Consider the following 24,513-nt stretch of genomic DNA (forward strand, 5'->3'; position numbering starts at 1 on the left):
AACAGCTTTTACATGTAGACATGTTACACACGAAAGAGGTAAAGACAGCTGGTCCCTCAGTGAATGATGTGAACCCTAGATCCAAACGAGGACTCCTGTCCACTTCTACCCACCACAGAACAGCTGTAAATACCAATATCCGGCTTTTTCTTAAATAGAGAGGCATTCTCGTTTAAAAATTGGAAATACACACAATTTATGTTCTGCTCACATCTGTTCCTTTTACATGTGTAAATGGTTTCCTAAAACTGTGATTAGCACATGTTGACCATGACTTCTATGAATTGTGCATAAGCCTTTAAAATGACCTCCTCTATCTGTAACAGGTTATGCTCTGTACAGATTTGTAAATATCCCACCCTCTCTTGCTTTGCTTGCCATTATTATGTGGTCCCCCCCCCCCCCCCTTCAGGGGGTTTAATATATCCAGCTTTTAGTTAAGCTCACTAGGTTAAACTGCTGCCCCTGAATGAAGACCAAGTAAAATGATTTTTCTGCCACAAAATGTGCTGTGATCAGCAGCAATGTAAAACTTCACAAAACACACCAAGTTATGTCTGTTACTTTTTGTGTTATGAGCAATGCAAGGCTGGGGTGAAGAGGCTGTACACATGTATACTCGCTTCCTTCACCTCTCTCCTGTCACCGAGAATGAAGATCAAACACACTATATGCATTTGACTGTGCTTAAGCTCAAAGACAGCAGAATGTACAAATGTTAAGCTACTTTTTTTGCAAGGGATAAAGGCAGTGGTGTGCTGGAGCAGGCTCTCACAGACTCGCAAGAGCCGGTTGTTAAGTTTTTAAGAATTTTGGGAGCCGGTTGTTAAAGTAGGGCCCTCCATGGCTACTTTAACAACTGGCTCCCAAAATGTGGGCTTGGGCCCCCTGCTGAATTCTTTTTTACTTTGCTGGTGGGGATGCTGAGCCCTGCCAGCCAAGTAAATAGACTGCTGCTGCTCCCAGCTCCTTGTTTCCAGCTCTGAGCAGCAGGCTGGGACTTCTCAAGCATGTGAGAGAAGTTCCAGCATGCTGCTCAGAGCAAGACATTGGGAGTGGTGGCAGTCCATTTATTGGTTGCCAGCAAAGGTATACCTAGCGTGCCCGCACGAAGGGAGGGAGGAGAGAGAGGCAAGCGTTGCTACCCCCCCCCCCCCCCCCCCCACCTGGCCACCCCTGGCCCTTCCAACTGCAGAGCTGGCTACGTCCGGAGAAAGAGCCTGTTGTTAAAAATTTACCAGCACACCTCAGAGAGACTGCACAGTATTCTGAAGCATGCTTTACGTGAGTACATGTCCTCACCCAAGGGAAGCATGCAGAAACCTGCCGTCCTTGCAGGCCATGAGAAAATCGTTTTTACTTTTATTTTTTCAGTTAATTTGAAGGTAAAATTTCCTAAAAATGCACTGATCATACAGTTTTAGGAGTGTAATTGCTGTTCAGTGACGGATACAAAAAAAACTGAATACCCCAGAATAAAATATTCTGAAGTTATCTAAACTCTTTATAGAAAATGTAACAAACTAAGGAGCCAAGCGAGCTGTCTGTCTTTATTTCACACGATGCTTTCTATTAGTTCTGTTACGTTGCACCTCTTACCAAAAAAGGTGACCAGGCACAGGCCAAACATCAGCTGAAAACAACAGTAAGAAATGAGAAATTGATCCATATGCTTGTGACCTTGTCGCTACAATTCTCCTGCTCCCTCCCTCCAGCACCTCTTGGGCTGATGTAGGCCCTCTAAACTGCTTTTCCCTTACCCCACTCTGATCTTCATTGTCGAAACCAAATTTAAGCAGTACCAGAAGAGCAGAGGTAGCCAAAAAGAAAAGGGCGACCAAGAGATGTCTCCAAAGTTTTTATTATGACCCAACTTGACTAGGTTTTGGTACAAATGCCTGCAGCAGGGGTCCCACAGTTTCCCAAGGATGTGTATTTGATCTCCAGTGTTTAATGACAAGTTTCAAAACAATGAGGCAAGAGTGCTGGTCTTGGCTTAACCAGCAACTGCCCCCTTCTTTTTTGACCACCTGCTCTTGTGCTATGGGTGTGGAGGTTACTTTCCTGTTTTGTTTTGTTTTTGCCAAACCATCTTTAAAGTTGTTTGAAAGCAGATAACACTAAGAACATATGCAATTTTTTATAACCCCTGCTGTATATAGCCGATTCTGCTGGAGAAGCAAAAACATATCAAAAGATCAAAAGTGCATCCCCTTGCACCTTAGAAGAGAATTCAAATCAAAGCATTTAAAACACAAGTGTATAAATTCAGCAATATTAATTTACCTAGAATGTCCTACCATCTACCTGTGAGTACTACATCAGCTTTGGTCAAACCAGTGAAGGACATGTGTCCACAAGAACCTGCTATAAACTTCTTTCTCTTAAATGAGATTCAACTACCTAACAAATGGCTGTGACACAGATGTGTGAATTATCTATTGTACAATACACAAAGCCCAGCTGTGCAGACTGAATTGAATCCCTGTCATGGTTATTTCTCCTCTTCTTCCTAGAAAAGGTTCTGGTATCCTGCTCAGGCCTAGATTTAGGAATAAGTGATGTAGGCAATGGCCTCTGGTGCCAAATCTTTATAGGCCCTGCTTCTTCCATTCAGGTCTGCCAATAGCAACTTGAAGAAAAGCCAGCATGAACATTCACGGGTCCTTCAGTAATTACTGTTTTTGTGATAACGAGGCACCTGTGCTTGGGTGGACTGGATTTATACACTCGATACACCACTTACTACAACTGTGTTAAAGCGGTGTGCAATAAAACAACATCAGTAATAATAAAATTAGACACAGTGTTTGAGTTCAGCAACAGGTTTCATAATCGAACAAAAGCAAGGGTTGCAAATCCAAATTTTCAGCACTTTCTGAAAGCCTTGTAATGTGTTGCATAATGAAGGTCCACTATAGCTAAAAGCTCTTTTCCTTGTGGTAGACAGCTTAACAAACGGTGCTGAGAAGAACTCAAGAAAAAAAACACTGATTATCTTGCGATACTCGGGTAAATTGAAAAAGAGAGCTTTAAAACCAGACATAATATTTTAAAACCAATTCTAGCAGAGAGAAGGCAGCCAATGGAATTCTTTCAAAATGGGAGTTATGTGATCCGTTCTCCTTCCTTGCTGCGTTATTCTGGACAAGCTGTCGGACTATTCAGAGTAAGTCCATGATACAAAGGAGGAGGTGAGGCCACTGCAGGGCCTAAGACTAGAATATGTCTGCTGGCTTGTCTTCAAGTTGCACCTATTGAATATCTCCCAAGGTAAGGGAAAGAAACAAAACACCCCTTGGTCCTCGCCTCTGGGCACCTAGTTCTTAAATCCAGCCCTGAACCTGCCTCTCAGATAATTCCTCATCTCTTATTGTCCAGCTAGACCAGTCCACACCACCTGGTTATATCCTCTGACCAACAGATAGAGGTAGAGAAAACAGATAAGTTCCAGTGTCGTCGTCATATAAAAGCGGGTGCTGCCTGTGCTAGTCAGTATTTCTCTACCCTCCAGCAGGTGGTGCAATTTGGACTGGTACAACCGTTCCTTTTCTTTTTGTTTACCTGAGCTACGGCCAGTGTCTTGCTGGTCAAGTCCTGTGGATCATACCTTTCTCCTAGGGCCAATCAGAGCCCAGAGCACAAACTTTGAAAGTATCTGGCCAATGGCATTGCAGGTTGTCTTCCTGTAATAAGCCATATGCGAACAGATTGATGTGAACATTGGACACTAAAGGGTTAAATTACAATGACTTTAAAACAGAAAACAAACAGCACCTGCTGGTCAAACAAAAGAAATACACTACACTGAAACATGAATACAGTTGACAGGTTTGCAAACCCCCTATTTTGCCACAATTGTGGATTAAAAACTGGTTAAAAGATAGAAAACAGAGAGTAGGGTTAAATGGTCAGTATTCTCCATGAAGAAGGGTAGATAGTGGGGTTCCCCAGGGGTCTGTGCTGGGACTGCTGCTTTTTTAATATATTTATAAATGATCTAGAGATGGGAGTATGTGAGCTTGATCATCCTAAAAGTGTCTGTGACTTGCAGATCTCATTTGGATGGTACCCAGGCCCAGTCGTTCTGGAGGACCTGGATCCCTTCTGGTTAACAGCATAGCATGGCTCTTGAAGGGTGAGGCTTGAGGCGCAAGGGCTATCCAGTACAAATGGTGAAAACCTTACTTTGAGCATGGAAGGTCTCACTTCTTGGCTTTATGTGTCAGTTTGGAGGATCTTCAAGGTTGGTGTGCTCAGAGGATACATTCTCCTTGGAAGGCAGACATCCCCAACCTTCTCTTCTTTCTCCATGAGGGTTGTGATGGAGATCTGGCTCTGAAATGTCTAAGGTTCAGGTGGAAGCTCTGCCTGGGAGGGGGCCAATCCTTGGTGTCACTGCCTGTTGTCATCTAGTTCTTGTAGGGGAGGGGAGAAGCTTTGGACCCCACTTCAACTACTTTTTCCTAGCTGGCGCCACCCCTTTGAATACCTCAGATTAGCATCTCTGAAAGATCTTTCCTTGAAGATGGCCTTTTTGGTGGCTATCTGTTCAGCTTTCCTATAGGGATCCTTACTTATCTTCTATGGAGGACACTGTGACTTTCTTTCCTTTCAAAAGTGGTAGAGTGGAGGAGTGGCCTAGTGGTTAGGGTAGTGGACTTTGGTCCTGGGGAACTGAGGTCGATTCCCACTTCAGGCACAGGCAGCTCCTTGTGACTCTGGGCAAGTCACTTAACCCTCCATTGCCCCATGTAAGCCGCATTGAGCCTGCCATGAGTGGGAAAGCGCAGGGTACAAATGTAACAAAAATAAATAAAATAAATCTCTTTCATATTAATCAGCTTATCTCTGCTTTTACACAGGAGTCCAGGAAGGGGGCAGATTCTTTGTTACAATAAATTGGATGGCTGCAGTGTGCTGGGCTGTCTCTGCAGAAGACATTTGCTGTGCAACAACATAGTCTTGTCTTAATTCCTTTGTGAAGCATTACAAATTGGATCTGTGGGCTAGAAATGATAGCCCTTTGGTAAAGTTATGCAGGGCGCTTTCTTCCTCCTGTCCAGATGGATGAGCTTTGGCACATCACACTGGTGTGGACTGGTCTAGCTGGGTGATAAGGAAGATTAAATGTATTCTTGCCTGTTAATTTCCTTTCCTTGAGTTCTGCTAAACCAGTCCAGCTTCCCATTCAGAAGACTAGGTATCTCTGTATTCTATGGTGGCAGCTTGAGTAGTGGCAAGTCCGTTCTATGTTACATTACATTGGGCTTATATTCCACTACCACTGTTTCACTTCTAAGCAGTTTATAAACATCCAAAGAGAAAACAACATAGTAACATAGTAGATGACGGCAGAAAAAGACCTGCATGGTCCATCCAGACTGCCCAACAAGACAACTCATGTGTGCTACTTTTTGTGTATACCCTACTTTGATTTGTACCTATGCTCTTCAGGGCACAGACCGTATAAGTCTGCCCAGCACTATCCCCGCCTCCCTCCACCAGCCCCGCCTCCCAACCACCGGCTCTGGCACAGACCGTATAAGTCTGCCCTCCACTATCCCCACCTCCCAACCTCCAGCCCCGCCTCCCACTACCGGCTCTGCTATCCAATCTCAGTTAAGCTTCTGAGGATCCATTTCTTCTGAACACGATTTCTTTATGTTTATCCCACGCATGTTTGAATTCCGTTACCGTTTTCATCTCCACCACCTCCCGCGGGAGGGCATTCCAAGCATCCACCACTCTCTCCTTGAAGAAATACTTCCTGATATTTTTCTTGAGTCTGCCCCCCTTCAATCTCATTTCATGTCCTCTTGAAATTCCGATTTCAAGAATCGGAACATTGCTCTGAGGATTCCAATTATTACTTTGGAAACGGCAAAATCAAATCATAATACATATTTCTTAAATAGGAAAGTTTTTATCTTCTTTCAAAACAAAAGATATTATTGTGAAAGGGAAAGCATTCCAGCAATATCTTTCCAGAGTCCGGCTGTTTGAGTGGCAAGAGATTTGTCAAAAAGCACTAGTCTCTCCTCATACCCTTGGCAAAAGGGAAAGTAAAAAAAAAAAATAAATAAAGCAGCTTCATGTCTCCTAGTTCTGATAAGTTGCAAAGCAAAAATGAACTAAGAAATAACTAGGGATCAGTCCCTGTAGTGTTTTAAAAAGAAAGCATGCCAAGTTAAAAAAAAAAAAAAAACCCAACTTTTGCCTCAAAGGGCAGCCAATGGAGTTTAATGTAAAAAGGAGAAACACGATCCAATTTTGATAATGATTTCTCTCTCTCTCAAGTAGAGGAGTGTGGTAGCCGTGTTAGTCCACTCTTAAGGTTATCAATAGAAATCAAACAAAATAAAACATGGAAAAGAAAATAAGATGATACCTTTTTTATTGGACATAACTTAATACATTTCTTGATTAGCTTTCGAAGGTTGCCCTTCTTCCTCAGATCGGAAATAAGCAAATGTGCTAGCTGACAGTGTATATAAGTGAAAACATTCAAGCATTACTATGACAGTTTGACCTCCCACCCTGTCAGACTGTCATAGTAATGCTTGAATGTTTTCACTTATATACACTGTCAGCTAGCACATTTGCTTATTTCCGATCTGAGGAAGAAGGGCAACCTTCGAAAGCTAATCAAGAAATGTATTAAGTTATGTCCAATAAAAAAGGTATCATCTTATTTTCTCTCTCTCAAAAAAGCCTTCTTTATAGAGACCATGAAAAGAATGAAAGTATAGCTGAGTTTATGGTTTCCTGGTGAAGTTTCAGAGGACCATTCGGGGTCTTGGTTCGGTTTAGGGTTTGTTAGAATACTGATTAGCTCCAGGCTACACGTGCTATTGTACTGGTGATGTCTGTTTCCTCTCCTTCCATCTGTTGGGCACTGGATCTAATCCATTGGTGTGGATTAGTCTAGTGAGATTTAAGGAAAGGAAATTAGCAGGTAAGAATAAATTTCACCTTTACCTACCTGAGGCGTCAGAAACCTGCAGTGGCCTGTTAAATGCCTGCAGGAACTGTTCTGGTGTCAGTAACTCTTTGGATTTGCATAAGTAGCGGATGACATCCTCCCGCACAAGAAGGTCTGGGATGAGTGCATGCAGGTTCTCTCCAGGGCCCTGCCTCCCTGGAATCTGTGAGCAAGAGAGAGACACGCTTGACCGTAGTTCCAGTACATGCAATATCACATGGTGGCCTGTTTCTGTGTGTTAAGTGCTTAACTTCTGTTAGTAAAAGGGCCCCTGTATCTCTTTCCACCATAGGCCTGATCATTGGTATTTTTATCTTGGGGTTTTTTTTTCTGTCCTATATCTAAGGAGAGGATAAGATTTATTAATAAATAAAATTATCCCTAGAATATACTGATTTGGTGAATACTAGATAAAATGGTCTGATAGCCATGTTATGAATAGAAATAAAACAGAACCAAGAAAAAAAAATATTTTTTTTTAGTGGACAATACGTTTTAATTAGCTTTCAAAGGCAAAACCTTCTTCCGATCGATACCACTGTGGATGGGTAGACTGGATAGGCTATAACATCCTTTTTGTGTTCTCGTGTTTCTTTGTTAAACTGCAGCTCCTCTTATCAAGAAAACTTCTCACTTTAATCTTGTTCAGAGTACTTTAGGTAGAAGCAAAGACAATGTGGTGCCTCCCTTGATTTTTGCCCGTCAGACTCAGTAAGCACTAGCGATATCCATTCGTTTCAAATGACCTGTTATTTAATGCTGTTTTGAACCCACAACAAAGGAAAGCCCCCTCTAATTTGAGGTTTTATTACATGTTGTTGGTAGTGTCTCTTATTGATTACATTACTCCCCCCCCCCAAAAAAAAAAATAAAAAATCCTGCAAATGATATGGGAAATGAAACAGAATAAAAATTTTGGCCAGCATCCCCATCCCTACATCGTCATTGTGGGCAGGAAGGGGGGGGGGGGGAAATTACCCAGTCTAACTTGAGAAAAACTGCCCTAGAGGGCAAAGGAGAAATCGATTCCTGCCATTTTATTATGTCATAATAGACAACACACAAGTGGTCACAGATTTTTTCAGAAGATACCTAATCACACACACATATATCCAAACAGAAGAGCAGGTAAACTCTATCAAGGAGCTGTAATGAGACATTCAAGCACCACACTGAAAGGTAACTTTAAAACCATACAAGAACGTAAGACCTTTGAAGTCAGAATGACTGAATATTTTAACACCCAACAGAAAGGACTTAACAAGGATCTGGGGTTCCTAGCCCATTATAAACCATAAAGCTGTATGTCTCTGTTGATCACCCTCCCCTCACCTATCCACACCCATCCTGTTAGAATATCAATGATATGCTTTGATGTCCCCATGCATACCTCCGACCCATCCCCATCCTCCCACCCTGTCAGACTGTCATACTAATGCTTGAATGTTTTCACTTATATACACTGTCAGCTAGTACATTTGCTTATTTCCGATCTGACGAAGAAGGGCAACCTTCGAAAGCTAATCAAGAAATGTATTAAGTTATGTCCAATAAAAAAGGTGGTATCTTATTTTCTTTTCCATGTTTTATTCTGTTTGATTTCTATTGATAACCTTAAGAGTGGACTAACACGGCTACCACACTCCTCTACTTAAGCACCACACTTAAACTTCATCGGTCCGTTTTCTGTTAGCAAAAAATTCCTTTTCTTCAGTTCATAATTCACAAATAAACTTCATAAACTTTTCAAATCTTTAATACTGAGTAACCAAGTGCCTTAACTTTTTCAAATTTTGAGCAGTTAGACTGCCAAGAGTCATCTCACTGAACTGGTATCTGCCAACAGAAGATTATATCAGCTGCTCTTGTATCATAGCTCCAACATAGCACTATGTTTCGCTATGCATGGATACCTGCTTCAGGGTTTTTTTGGTCAAAAACACTATGGTGCTGAAAGCTGAAAGAATGGGCTCTTGGTGGACAATTTGGAGGTTTGTAAAGCAAATTGAGTGTGTATCTGAGCCGGCCTATTTGAAAAACCCGCCAGTCAGAGGTTAACAAAAGGTCACCATTGGTGAAAAAACTTTAACCTCCCCCCAACCGGCAAGTCATCTGGGATGGACACTTTTACTGTGGCTATGCTCTGCTGTAGCCAGACAAAAGCTCGTCCCTTGCTTTTGCTGGGGAGCGGCAGGGGCCTTGGGTGCACGCTGCTGACGAGAATGAGCGCACTGGGGAGCCTGAGCAGGTTGGCGAGCCGCAGGAGTGTACCTACTCCTAGAGTAGAAATAGGGAACACTTTGTGACTTTCCAAAATACCTCCCGGATAAGGAGACAGTTGCAGAAGACTCCTGCTGGGAGAGAGAAGACATTGCATCAGTATGCTTCTTGATTTGGTCAGTGACCGCCTCAACCTTCTCTCCAAAAAGATTATCCCCCTCCCCGCCCGACAAGGGGCATCCACCAACCTCTGCTGAACAGCATGGTCCAGGTCAGAAACATGCAGCCATGAGAGTATGAGCATTGCTATACCTTGGGTAGAGATCCTGGATGCCACATCAAAAGTGTCGTAAATGCCTCTGCCCAAGAACTTGCGACACACCTTCTGCTGCTTGACTAACTGCCGAAACAGCTCGGCCTGCTCCGGAGGACGAGCATCGGCCAAGTCTGACAGCTATTGTACCGAGTTCCACAAGTACATGCTCGTGAAGAGCTGGTATGATTGGATACGGACTATGAGCATAGAGGCCTGATACATCTTTCACCCAAAAGAGTCCAGAGTCCTAGCTTCTCTGCCTGGGGGAGCCGAGGCATAGTCCCTAGTACTCCTGGCTCTTTTAAGAGTGGAGTCCACCACCATGAATTTGTGGGGTAACTGAGACCTCACCATTCCAGGTTTCCTGTGGATCCGATACTGGGTGTCAATCCTCTTGGGGACCAAAGGGACAGAGGGGATGCCCAGTTCCTAATGAGGACTGCCTTGAGTACCTTGTGGAGATGAGCCATCACTGCCTCCTTAGGAGGGGAGGTGCAGTCCAAGGCCTCAAGCATCTTGGCCCTGGGCTCATATTCTACTTCTACAGGGAATGGAATGGCATCAGCCATTTCCTGTACAAAAGAAGTGAAAGAGAGACTCAGTCTCCTCTCAGGTGGAGGGGAGGACTCAGAAGGAATCCCATCGGACTCATCGGAGGAAAAGTAACTGGGATCCTCTTCTGATTCCCATGAATGCTTCTCCTTGGTGTCGGACAGCACCTCCCTCAGGGAAGTTCGAAACCGGGCCCGCCTCGATGCCGAGGAACCATGTCTTCGAGAGCGGCATTGAGGAACCGTCTCATGCCTCAACTCCAGCGAATCTTCCTCCACCGCCATTGCGGAGGTGCCGGCTTGGGTGGCAGTCGACACCGGGGCTGCAAACAGCACCAACATCGGAGGCCGCACGCTCCGGGCTAAGGGCCAGGTGGGGCCGCAGTGGGAGGTACAGTAGGCATAAGCACCCCCAATACCAACTCACATCGCTGCACAAGGCCATCCAAGAGCTCAGGGAGCAAGGCCCAGATGTGTTCATCGAGGGCCGTCATCGAGAAAAACTACAGAGTCAGCTGAAGCGCAGGCTACAGAATTGCCGGGGCCAGTGCGGGAGCAGCATCTCGGCTGCTTGGAGACGCACACATCGGCACCTCCTGGATAGAGGGAGAGCGGTCCTCTCAGCAACGCTTCTCTGGTGCCGAATCTCTCAGCGTCCCGGAGTTCCCAGCAATGAAGATCGGTAATGGTGCTTCTTGGCCTTCTCCCGATACACATCACCCATGCTCCTCGGTGATGACAATGTTGAATCTTCATGTCACCCTGGGGTTGGGCCCAACAATTGTCAGTCCCGGGAGGCCTACATAGCATTGTGGAAAACAAGTAGACCCCACCGGAGAAAGCATTGTTTGCTGCTTTTTTGAGCACATGCCTTTTTGGCTGCCTTGGTTGCACTACAGTTCTTTTGTATCAGCAACAATAAAAGTATTGCCTCACACTATCTCCAGTGTTGGATTCGTCTTTTGGTCAGACTCTGCTCCTGCTTGCTTGGATTTCCTGACGTAGAGGTTCTTCTCTGCTTTGGAGTCCCACAATCCCCATTCCCCTTGCAGCTCTCTAGTTTCTATAGCTGAACTAGCCCATTTCCCTGCAGGAAATTTAAAAGAATGTTGAGGGTTGAGAGAGCGCATGAAAAATATAAAGCAGAGTCCGTGAGACAAACACTTCAATGACGCTAAATGATTGAATCAGAAGTTATTAGCAAACAAGGTAACAAAACAGACCACCTGAGCAAGCTAAAACCATGATGGTTTCATAAGGCCAGCTTGCCTATAGTAATAATGTAGGCTCAAAACAATAAATAAAATGAATTGAAACAGAAAATAAAGGAAGGAATAAAATTAAAACGTTTCGGGAAGCTTGGGAGCTAAACTTAGAACTGAAGCTTGAATGTCGCAGGTCAGCAGAAATGTGAGGTAAATATCAACGCTTTGCTATGCTAGCATCACACAATACACGTCTAAGAGCAGCAAAGGGCAGATTTGTCTCTGTGCCTTACCTTAATCATCTTCGATACATACACTGCCATTCTGAGCATCAGGGTGAGACACTCACTGAGCACAGTCTCCAACGGCTGCTCATGTGTCGTGTCCTCCAGATACAGCATTGGAACATCTATAATTCGGTATGACCACTGTGAGAAAAGTCTGGCGGAGATGTTGTGTGAAATCACAAGAATCTTTATATCCTTTAGCAGGGAGCTGAATGAGAGAAAGGGAGCTGTCAATGACGTTGACAATCCAACGATCCTTGCGTGTAGACAGCAAGCTCTTATCTGGTTCCTGTGTAAACTAACTCTGCTAACCTGCTCTTGGCCTCAGCCACCACCAATAACTCTCATCATGATTAATAACCATTCTATGCAATTTATAATCGTGTGGTAAAGAAATGTGTTTTAAATAGAGAAATCATGTCGAATTAGTGAATCAGAATAGGTTAATTTGGTCTCTGAAACAGTACATCCTGTCCCTTACAGATTATCCTATATGTGTGAGGATAGATACGTAGCTGCATTGGAATCAGTGTGAGTTATTTTATAGATCTGTATTAGGTGGCTGATGGTGGACAGTCAGATATGTCTTTTAGAGTACTGACTACTGAAACATAATGAATATGGATGTAGTCACTCTCTGAATTTAAGCAGAGAGTGGTCTGTATCTGGAACCAGAGGTACCCGGCACAGTTAAGAACTGACATTGTAGTCCTGGAAGGAGTAGAACCATTCCACTGCATCTACCAATGTAAAAAGAGATTTCTTTATTACTTTAAAAGTTAATACATAGACATAAAAGAAAACAAAGAAAAGAAAATAAGACGATACATTTTTATTAGCTTTTGAAGATAACACTTCTTCATTGCATCACTTTATTACTTTAGAAAGACAAACACATTTTAAAGTGGTATCCGGCACCCTATAATCAAATTATATGGCTTTTCTTAACTATGTATTTCCAAGATAAGCTTCTTTTGCTTTACTTCTCTGTTGTTCCTCTGCCCAAACTGATTACATGGTGATCCATTACTGAATGAGAACTGTTCAGAAAACCCGCAAACATGGTTGCTCTTCCACTAAGCCCAATAGCCAGGAAAAGTGGAGGCCTGGTCCATTATAATGACTGGGACCTCAGTATCTAAATGAAATGGGATACTTTTGCATTCTGTACTATTTCAGGTATCTGTCCTACATTAACCAAGTAAGAATATTTTTCTAGGGAAGCAGTTTTTTTTATACGTTTTAGTTTCCACACGATTTGGAACATTTTCTTCGTAGTGTATGAGATTTGTTTATCGAAGGATAGGTAGCGGTGAATAGTGACTCCTAATATTTTCAGATTGTCGGTTATTGGAAGGGATGTGCCCATGATGGTAATGTTTGAGAAGGGATTGGTGTCGTGTGATGATGTGAGTATCAGGCAATGTGTATTTTTTTTTGTTTAGTTTGAACTTGAACGCTGCCGTCTATGATTCCATTATGTTTATGCTGTCCGTTATCCTGGTCGTGATTTCTTGCAGATTCTTTTTGAAAGAGATATAGATTGATACGTCATCAAGATATACAAGAGGGTTGAAACCTTGTTTGGATAGTGTTAGAGGGGTCATCATCAAGCTGAATCCAGTGTTGGTGAGAGTGGTGATCCCTGGGGAACCCCACATTCTGCTTTCCATGGAGGGGAGAGGGAGGAGTTTGTCTTCACTTGGTAGGATCTGGTAGTCAGAAAGCACTGGACATATCAAATTGTAGTAGGAGAATGTTTTTTTTGCATTGGTAATTTCCTTTTTGAGGTTGGCCAATAGTGTAATCAACACTGTTTCTTCGGTGCTGTGTTGTGGTCTGAAGCTTGACTGCAATGTGTGTAGTATGGAGTGTTTGTCAATATAGTAATTTAGTTGTTTGGTCACTAGTCCTTCCATTATTTTTGTCGTTAGGGGGGTGGATGCCACTGGTCTGTAATTGGAGGTATCCTTGACGTTTCTTTCTTTATTTTTTTTGTTACATTTGAACCCCGCGCTTTCCCACTCATGGCAGGCTCAATGCGGCTTACATGGGGCAATGGAGGGTTAAGTGACTTGCCCAGAGTCACAAGGAGCTGCCTGTGCCTGAAGTGGGAATCGAACTCAGTTCCCCAGGACCAAAGTCCACCACTCTAACCACTAGGCCACTCCTCCTTTTGGTGTCTTTTGGGATAGGTGTGAGCAATATGTTCCCTTTTTCTCGTGGGAAACAGCCTTCCTGAAATATGTAGTTTAGATAGGAGGTGAGTTGATCTACAAGTTCCCACCACAAACCATCTTTCTCTTTTGATCTAGGCAAAGGAAAAAGATTTTACATGCTCCAAGGTTTTAACCTAAATCATGTTTAATGTGGGATATAAATGTTGTAAATACATAAATAAATAGAAACTTTGAATGTTGAGCACCTGATTCTCATAACATGATGTCTGTTTTAGTGGTGCTTTACCAAGAGAAAAAAAAAATCTCTGCACGAATACAACACATGCTAGGGTGTCCCCTATAACCAGCCCCTCCAAATGACACACTGATTACGATTTATAATAAATTATTACTCTGCCTATGAAAAGTAATTCCGTTATTATACTTCCTGTGTACATCCGTATGCTGCACAAGCTGGCATGTTTGAAAAATATAAGTGAGATTAATAAAAATGCTACTATCAAACATATAAATGGCAAGAGGCGTACTCACTCGCAAATGCGCAGTAGAGACCCTCTCTGTCCCACCCCCGCATCAATACATGATGACGGGGGCATGAGAGAGAGGGAACCTGCGCACCTACGAGTGAGGGAACCGCCGTCGCCACCGCTTCCCCCCAGGGTTGTCGCTAACGCTCCCCCACCCACCCGGAGTCGCCGCCGCCACCCACCCTCCACCCGGCCCGGGTACCTGGCTTCGCTATTCAAACCGCCGGAACGCAGCACACAGCTCATCTGAGCTGCCGTTGGCCTTCTTTACCTGCCTGTGTCCCGCCCTCGCTGACGTTACGTCACACGAGGGCGGAGCACACGCAGAGAAGATGGAAGGCCGACGGCAGCTCAGATGAGCTGTGTGCTGCGTTCCAGCGGTTTGAATAGTGAAGCCAGGTACCCGGCCCGGGTGGCGGAGGGGACTCCGGGGGGGGGGGGGGGCGGCGGCGACTCCGGGGGGGAGGGGTGACGGCGACCTATCCGGGGGGGGCCTTTCAAACCCCCCCTTCCTTTACTAGCCCGTTTTTACGGGCTCAACGGCTAGTTACAACAATAAAGCACGTCAACATAGATGCAGCAGCTCATAACTCCGCTCCGGCTCCTCCCCCTCCTCCTGGAGTCACTCACTGCGCTTTCTCCTCTCTGGTGACAGCCACAGGACCCCTCTGCTGATGATCTGCTCTGACTCAGATCAGGAGGGAGCCCGCCACCAGAGCCAACACCGTCCGTCTCCTGCCCCTCGCTTCCTCCAACCTCTAGCAGAGAAGCGTGGCTGTGGGACGTAGCCCACGTGGAGACCGAGAAAGAAAAAAGGCATGTGGTGCAGCAGCATTTGAAACAGGGCCAGATCTCACCTACTATTGGTCCAATTAGGACCAAATAGGAAGGCAGTAGTAAATAAACATCCAACCCGCAGGCCGTAGCGATTAAAAATCACCCAACCCGGATAAAAATAGCCCCAAAATCCGTGACCCACGGGCATTCAAAACAACCCAGGGGAGGAGCGAGAAATAGTCCAATTCTGCGGTTCTATGATATATCTTTTGTATTGGTGCTCCCACCCCACCCCCTTTACAGCCACATCGCCTCCCAACCAGCCAGCTTCCCCGTCCATATCACCTGGTTTCCATCCATCCATCCATCCAGCTACCTCCCCCCTCCCCCCCAGCTTAATATCCCAACTCACCCCAGGTGCGATCCCTACTCTCATGTCCTGGTGGCTGCCTTCTTCAAAATGGTGCCACTGACCCCTAGCAATAGTCTCACGGTACTACAACTAGGAGTTTCAAACTGCCATATAAAGTAAAACCAGAGCGGGAGCAAGTGGGAATCACTCCTGCCCCGTCGTCCCTGGGACCCATCTCCTTCTCTCACCCTCTAGCTCTCCCATTTTCCATCACTCCTTCCCAGCCTCCCATTCCCTTCCAATTTTTCATCTACTCCCCATTACCACATTTCTACCCTCTGTACTTACTATCCTCTTCTCCTTGACATCCCCCCTCTGTGGCCTCTCCCACATGGTTCAAGCATTACCAGCATATCCCCTCACTCCACTCTTACAGCCCAGAAACTTCTCCCTCTCCATCTGTCTCCCCCTCCCACCCTTGTTGCCTGACATCTTTCTATCCACCTCCACCCTACCAAAGCATCTTCCTGTCCCATCTATCTTCCCTCCTGCTTCCCCTCCCTGTGATTCAGCATCTCATCCCTCGCTCTTCCCTCCCTCCCCCTCCCTTTATCCAGTGTCTCATCTCATCTCTCTCTCCGTCCTCCCTTCCTTCCACCTCTGGGTTCCAACATCTCTCCCTCTTTCTTTGCTCTGCCACCTCCTCCCCTCAATCCCAGATGTCTAGTTCTCCCTCATCTGATCCAACACCCTCCTCTCTCTTCCCGCTGCTCTTTTTGGCATCTCACCTCTAACCCCCCCCCCCCCCCCCACCCACCCCAAGTTTACTTTCAAATCTGTCTCTTTATAGGTTCCCAGTGGCAGCAGCAACAGCAATAGCAATACATATGCACTGCCTGTGACCTCACCTGGAACCTTTCCTCTGACTCAACTTCCTATTTCCACATGGGCAGAGCTCATCAAAGGAAAGACTCTGGATCCGGTCCCAAGCAAAGGTAAACCGGAAGGTGGGGGTTGAGAGAGAGAGAGGGGATGCCGGACTACGGGCAGGCAGTGGAGGAACAGATACCTGACCAAGGGAGAGAAGTGGGTGGTTGGAAGATGGAGCTCAGCATGTGAAAATGCAGTGATGAGAGCAAAACACATTTCACCCTCAGCCAGTGCTTCACCTGGTGCATGCCTTGAGAAGGCCCTGTCTGCAGAGCAGGTTCCACTATGCACAAACATTTACCACTTACCTGGGGCCTTGAGCCTGCATCTGAGCGAGGTCTTTCAAGACCCAGTACAGGTTGTCACTGGAAGACTGAGAAAGAGAAATCAAATAGGAGTTTAAACAATAAATACAGAATTATTAATCTAAACTGTAAGCCACATTGAACTCGAGCTTGTTTTCGGGACAGTCCCTTTGAGCAGGGACTTTCTTCTATGTTTGTACAGCGCTGCGTACGCCTTGTAGCGCTATAGAAATGCTAAATAGTAATAGTAGTAGTATATTTATGTGCTGCATTTGTATCCCACATTTTCCCACCTCTTTGCAGGCTCAATGTGGCTTACATTATACCGCAATGGTAATCACCATTAACGGACTGAGAAGAACAGAGTATTATTACAATTAAGGTACATAAGATATTAAGAAAATTAGAAGTAAAGAAATAATTAGTTCATATCAGCTATGTAAGATGTAGGATAAAGTATAGCGTTAAATAATAACAGTGTGATTAAAGTAAGCAAATTAAGGAGTTCAGTGTTGATTAGTTCTGAAACAGGTTTGATGGTAAGTCTTTTATGAAGGATTCTTTTTATAAGTCTCGTTGAATAAGTTAGTTTTCATTTATGTTGGATATAAATGTCATTAAAAAGAAATACAATTATGGTCAGAGCACAGTTCTGCCTTTTTGCATTTTAGGACCCTTGAAAATTGCTTTATCTGCAGTTGAATTTTCTTAAAGGGACATTGCTAGCTCATGTGGCATGTTCTGTTGTGTCAGGTCTTCCATACCACGGCTTATATGTGGTTCAGGATGCTGCACATGCAGTATTCACAGACCCTATGGTGGAGGGCAGGAGTCACGGCCATGAGTGATAGTTTGTGGACAGAGTCCCGCCCATGACTGCAGGGTTCCAGAAGGGTCCCTGGCCCAGTACCATCATTGTAATGAGCAGTCTAGGTCTATTGGGAGAACATGTTATTTTACATTTCTATATCACCTTCTTTGCACACAGCCCCACCCAAAGTACTACTACTACTACTATTTAGCATTTCTATAGCGCTACAAGCGTACGCAGCGCTGCACAAACATAGAAGAAAGACAGTCCCTGCTCAAAGAGCTTACAATCTAATAGACAAAAAATAAAGTAAGCAAATCAAATCAATTAATGTGAACGGGAAGGAAGAGAGGAGGGTGGGTGGAGGCGAGTGGTTACAAGTGGTTACGAGTCAAAAGCAAAGTTAAAGAGGTGGGCTTTCAGTCTAGATTTAAAGGTGGCCAAGGATGTGGCAAGACGTAGGGGCTCAGGAAGTTTATTCCAGGCGTAGGGTGCAGCGAGACAGAAGGCGCAAAGTCTACTACTATTGGAGATTCTAGATGGAATGTTGCTACTATTGAGATTCTACATGGAATGTTGCTACTACTACTACTATTTAGCATTTCTATAGCGCTACAAGGCATACGCAGCGCTGCACAAACATAGAAGAAAGACAGTCCCTGCTCAAAGAGCTATGTAATAAAAGTGAGCCAAGTATAGGACAATCAAGCCATTGTGACATCACTGATGAGGTTGGCTCTTATTGGTGGACTGAGGCATTATGACATCACAATATTAGCTCTGGTTACAAGAGACTACTACTACTACTATTTAGCATTTCTATAGCGCTACAAGGCATACGCAGCGCTGCACAAACATAGAAGAAAGACAGTCCCTGCTCAAAGAGCTTACAATCTAGTAGACAAAAAATAAAGCAAACAAATCGATTAATGTGTAGAGGAAAGAGGAGATGAGGGTAGGTGGAGACGAGTGGTTACAAGTCAAAAGCAATGTTAAAGAGGTGGTTTACAGAGCAGAAAAATAATACAATAAATAATGATACATGATCTACGCAAATACACAATTTGGTATGGAATTCTGTATTACTATTACAAAAATCACTGCCTGATTTTCTGACCTGGACATTAAGAATAATTTATATTAAATTTATCACAAACGTTTTTCATTGAAAACTACTCGCACCCACCTCTAAGACATGAATGATGCAGCTCTGATACAGTAGTAGTAGCCCCGAAATAGATTCTCCTAGGTGAGACTTCTGGGAATTATAAAACAGCCTGTCGTAGTAAACTTCATCAAGAAAATAAACATACTCCAGTTGTAGACTTCAGCAGAGATGTATCATTTCTTTAAATACATGTGGATGATTGACAGTAACCTCGTTTCCCTTGCCTGTCTGATCTGAATTCTGGGGTTCAAATGATAGCTTTTACCCCCCCCCCCCCCCCCCCCCCAAGGACAAATTCTAGGTCAGGGCCAGATTTATGTATCAGCTACACAAGTGATATAGCCAGAGAGAGCTAATTTTGGGTGGGCCTGAGCCCAAAGTGGAAGGGCACAAAATTCTCATCACCCTCATACTCCCCACCCCCAACCAAGGGCAAAATATAAATACTTGAGCAGGTGGGAATCCCCAAACTGCCACCAGCTGAAGTCTTCCTACAATATCAGTCACGTTTTCTCACCTCAGCAGTATCCTGAGCTGCCCCCTCCACATGTTCAGATTTCATGCATTTGCGAATATTGAGCATACATGGGGGCTGGAGCCAGCAACAGTGGCAGTTCATGAATAATGCCACCAGCTGCTAAGGTGGAAAAACATTTTGGCTGCTGTTGGAGGTCTTCAGCTGGTTGGGAATCCCACCAGCCACAGGCAAGGTGCTTCAATTTTGGGTGGGCTGCTGCCCATGTGTGGCTACGCTACTATGCTACACAAGCTAGAGTTTAGGGGCTCACACTTCACTAGCATGGAAAACTATTAAATCTAAAATTTACTTCCTACTTTATCGAGGGGGCTTCTTAAATGTTAAAGCTTAGGGGGCCACAACAGCATAAATTCAGCCCTGTAGCAGTTATGTGGACCTCCAACCTATACAGCTCTGGAAATACAGCAGTATCATAAGCAGTAGTAGTATTTCCCCACCTCCACCTCCCCCAAACATACACACTCACTCCCACTCATACATTTCTCAGTACCCCATGGGACTTCTTGTCTAGGATATTAATACGCTTCTCTCATGCAGCAGCAGCAGCACACTACATCTGGCTTCTACTTGTTTTTAGAGGAGTTGGGAACGGAGAAAGGCATGATCCACTGGTCCCCCACCCTGCTTGAGTTTACCGTGCATTTTAAAGAAAAACTATACATTAATTTCTTCCATGCTGTTGTCAGGGTCAGCTCTAGTATGTGCTTGAAGGTGTCACATGTGTGCAGTACTTCATCATTTTGACAAGACTAGGTATTTCGGTTAATTTACATGTACAGCCAGTTCTTAATGCGCCTTTTAGCGTGTCAAAATTGCAATAACATGCTATTATTGAATGTTAAAAAAAGGATTGCAAAGTGCAAGCCTGGGTAAAAACCACAGAGGCGGACAAACAAAAATGATTCGCTTGAAGTAGCAGAAAACCTAGAGCTGACCTGTCTATTGGTTAAAACCAGTTTATTTGTGGAAGGCACGCAGGGGTCCTTTCACTAAGCCACGGTGAAAAGTGGCCTGCGGTGGCATGGGCATGTGCTAAAATTAAAACTAGTGCACATCTATTTACAGCTTGAGCCCTTACTGCCACCCATTGATCTAGTGGTAAGGGCTAACCCGCTACATGCTCGATAACCATTCAGCGCGTGCCAACTGTCGATTACCACTGGAAATGCCACGTGCGGTAGAAAATTAAAAAAACATAATTTCTACTGCCAGAATGAGCAAGTGCCAAATACGAAATTACCGCCGGGGGGGGGGGGGGGGTGCAGTAGCCTGGCGGTAGTCTCGTTTGGCACGCGCTGCACTCATGTAGGCCCTACCCTAGCTTAGTAAAAGGCCCCTCAGTCATCTTCACATTATATATAGTGGCTTGAAATTAAACACAGCCTTGGTATTCTGCCTAAAAATTCATAAACTTTCTTTCCTCTCAGGTCTAAAAATGTACATTAATAACCAGACACAGTCATAGGATATGTAGAAATGTTGTTTTAATGTCTGAACTGCTTGCTCAATATTCACGAAATATAAGCCCAAACCAATCATTCAGCCTTAATATCAGATGCCGCGATGATAAAACAAAAACTCTACTAGAAATTTGTTATATATGTAACTAGTAAAAGAGGCCCGTTTCAGAGCAAATGAAACGGGCACTAGCAAGGTTTTTGTCGCGAACACCCCCCTCCCTCCCTGGCCAACCCCTTCGTTGTTCTGCCATTGCTCCGCCCCCAACGTCATGACGTTTGACGCGAGGGCGGGGCCCGGGGCGATTTCCCACCCCCCCGCCTCCCTCCCTGCCAATCCCTTTGTTGTTCTTCCATTGCTCCGCCCTCGAGGGCGGGGCCCGGAGCGATTTGGTGGCTTCACCACCATGAACCTTCGAACCTTTTTGAAGGAAGTCAGGGCTTGGCTTCACTGACGTCAATGTCCTCAGAACGTTGAGGGTGAGTTTTATTATAGTAGGTGGGTGGACTTCAGGATGAAAGCATGTGGATACCAGTGCATTTCTGATGTTTGTGAGTATTATGTAGGAATCCCTGGCTTGCTGATGCAGATAGATAAACCATGATCATGTTGGAGGAGGGGGCCCACTCCGAGATTAGCTTAGCCGAGATTGGGTGGCAGAGCCGGTGGCAGGAGGCGGGGATAGTGCTGGGCAGACTTCTACGGTCTGTGCCAGAGCCGGTGGTGGGAGGAGGGGCTGGTGGTTGGGAGGTGGGGATAGTGCTGGGCAGACTTACACTGTCTGTGCCCTGAAAAGGACAGGTACAAATCAAGGTAAGGTATACACAAAAAGTAGCACATATGAGTTTATATTGTTGGGCAGACTGGATGGACCATGCGGGTCTTTTTCTGCCGTCATCTACTATGTTACTACATGGTAAGTTTGTTTAAATGATTTTTGAATTACATTTCAAAAAGAAACAAGTTTTGCAGACTGATATTGTTATTTGGGACAATTTGGACACCAGTAGCACATATAAAGGGCTTAACGGGACTGATGGTGAAGTTGTGGACAAGGCTGTGATTGAATTTTTGTACCCCCACACCTTGAAATACACCCGTTACATATATAAAAAATGTGTAGTTAAGGTTGGGTCTGGGCTTATATTAAGTGAATAAGTCATAGGAACCATCTTTTCAAACTGATTGGGGGTGCTAAACCCAATGGAAATTCCTCCTCCCTGGACACGGTCAAGGAATTTGCTCAAGCACCCATTGCATTGGCTCCTATGGCCACAGTGGTCAGAAAATCAGATACTAATAAAATACAGTGATTCATACTTGCCAATTCTGTCTTATCTTCCTGCTTTGAGGACATATTGGCAACATAAAACAGTCGGTGCAGGACACATTTCTAACCAGAACAGAAAACAAAAGAAGGAAACATGAACCTCTAGTACAGGTTATCTGTATTCTCAAGCACTTTTAGGGCAGGCAAACCATTCCATCTCCTTACTGCTTTTTTTAGGGCCTGACCGTATACACCCTCCTTCCTTACTAATGCTCATTTAGCTTTTATCAGGGAATAAGCTAGAAGTACCCAAGAGCTATTTTGAGAAGTGAGGGCACCATAACAGAAAAATAAAGTTGTACTGTGTACCAATCACATATATAATTGTTCAAATCTGAGGAGGTAAACTACTGTCTCTAGCACTCCTGCTCCCATGTTAGCAGCGTGCCAACAGCTTCCTGTATTTCTAGTGGTATTACCCCACACACTTCTGTGCTATAGGAACAGTGGACTACAGTCACCTTCAAGGGGTTATTGCCAGGGGTGTAGCTACGTGGGGCCATGGGGGCATGGGCCTCCGTAGAATTGGCCCTGGCCCCCCACCGCCGATGCTCTCGACCCCCCTCCTGCCACCAACCCACCCCCGCCGCCGTCTCCATTGGGTACCTTTGTTGGCGGGGGTCCCCAACCCCCGCCAGCCGAAGTCCTCTTCTCTGGTGCACCCACGTTGCTGATCTGCAAGCAAGGCTTCTATTCTGTGAGTCTGACGTCCTGCAGAAACAGAAGCCTTGCTTGCAGATCAGCAACGCGGCCGCGCCGAAGGGTTGGCGGCAGCAGGAAGGGGGGGTCGAAAGGGGGGGGTACAAAATGGCGAGGGGGGTCGGCGGCACCAGGGGAGGAGCTAAAATGTGCCCCCTCACCTCAGGCTGTGGACCCCCCTCCCGCCAAAGTCTGGCTAACAGCAAAAAAAAAAACCAGCCTACTCTGTAACTAATTAAGACCGGAAACTGGTCCCTCTTCACAAAAGTGGTGATAGGGAAGAAGCTGGAAACTACAGGCCGGTAAGCCTCACTTCGGTTATTGGAAAAGTAATGGAAGCCATGCTGAAGGAAAGGATAGTGAATTTCCTGGAAGCCAATAAGTTGCAAGATCCGAGACAACATGGTTTCACCAAAGGGAAATCGTGCCAAACGAATCTCATTGAATTCTTTGATTGGGTAACTGGAGAATTAAATCATCGATGTGCTATAGACGTAATCTACTTAGATTTTAGCAAAGCTTTTGACACGGTTCCCCACAGGAGGCTCTTAAATAAACTCGATGGGCTGAAGATAGGTCCCGAAGTAGTGAACTGGATTAGGAACTGGTTGACAGACAGACGACAGAGGGTGGTGGTAAATGGAGTTCGCTCGGAGGAGGGAAAGGTGAGTAGTGGAGTGCCTCAGGGATCGGTGCTGGGGCCGATTCTGTTCAATATATTTGTGAGTGACATTGCCGTAGGGTTAGAAGGTAAAGTTTGCCTATTTGTGGATGATACTAAGATTTGTAACAGAGTGGTCACTCGGGAGGGAGTGGAAAGCATGAAAAAGGATCTGAGGAAGCTAGAAGAATGGTCTAAGGTTTGGCAATTAAAATTCAATGCGAAGAAATGCAAAGTGATGCACTTAGTGAGTAGAAACCCAAGAGAGACTTATGTGTTAGGCGGTGAGAGTCTGATAGGTACTGAGGGGGAGAGGGATCTTGGGGTGATAGTATCCGAGGATCTGAAGGCGACGAAACAGTGTGACAAGGTGGTGGCTATAGCGAGAAAGTTGCTAGGCTGTATAGAGAGAGGTGTGATCAGCAGAAGAAAGGAAGTGTTGATGCCCCTGTACAAGTCGTTGGTCAGGCCCCACCTGGAGTATTGTGTTCAGTTTTGGAGGCAGTACCTTGCGAAGGATGTTAAAAAAATGGAAGCGGTGCAAAGAAAAGCTACGAGAATGGTATGGGATTTGCGTTCCAAGATGTATGAGGAGAGACTTGCTGACCTGAACATGTATACCCTGGAGGAAAGGAGAAACAGGGGTGATATGACACAGACGTTCAAATATTTGAAAGGTATTAATCCGCAAACAAATCTTTTGCGGAGATGGGAAGGCGGTAGAACGAGAGGACATGAAATGAGGTTGAAGGGGGGGGCAGACTCAGGAAAGATGTCAGGAAGTATTTTTTCACGGAGAGGGTGGTGGACGCTTGGAATGCCCTCCCGCGGGAGGTGGTGGAGATGAAAACGGTAACGGAATCCAAACATGCGTGGGATATGCATAAAGGAATCCTGTGCAGAAGGAATGGATCCTCAGAAGCTTAGCAGAAATTGGGTGGCAGAGCAGGTGGGGGAAGAGAGGTTGGTGGTTGGGAGGCGAGGATAGTGTAGGGCAGACTTATACGGTCTGTGCCAAAGCCGGTGGTGGGAGGCAGGACTGGTGGTTGGGAGGCGGGAAGTACTGCTGCGCAGACTTGTACGGTCTGTGCCCTGAACAAGGCAGGTACAAATCAAGGTAAGGTTTACACATATGTTGTCTTGTTGGGCAGACTGGATGGACCATGCAGGTCGTTTTCTGCCGTCATCTACTATGTGACTTTGATGCCTGGCT

General features: G+C 45.1%; 1 protein-coding gene across 1 annotated transcript in view; it reads right to left on the minus strand.

Moving 5' to 3' along the window:
• Positions 1-1,569: 1,569 nt before the first annotated feature.
• LOC115475919 (testis-expressed protein 47-like) overlaps positions 1,570-24,513 on the minus strand; it is a 30,927-nt gene continuing 7,983 nt past the window's right edge. Inside the window, exons 2-7 of the mRNA XM_030211992.1 lie at positions 21,931-22,003; positions 18,633-18,736; positions 16,639-16,703; positions 11,571-11,772; positions 6,986-7,148; positions 1,570-1,633 (exon numbers count right to left, since the gene is read on the minus strand). Of these exons, the coding sequence (XP_030067852.1) occupies positions 1,596-1,633; positions 6,986-7,148; positions 11,571-11,772; positions 16,639-16,703; positions 18,633-18,736; positions 21,931-22,003 (645 nt within the window). The 3' untranslated portion in view covers positions 1,570-1,595. The remainder of the gene's footprint in view (positions 1,634-6,985; positions 7,149-11,570; positions 11,773-16,638; positions 16,704-18,632; positions 18,737-21,930; positions 22,004-24,513) is intronic.

This window comes from Microcaecilia unicolor, chromosome 8, assembly GCF_901765095.1.
Source record: "Microcaecilia unicolor chromosome 8, aMicUni1.1, whole genome shotgun sequence".
NCBI lineage: Eukaryota > Metazoa > Chordata > Amphibia > Gymnophiona > Siphonopidae > Microcaecilia > Microcaecilia unicolor.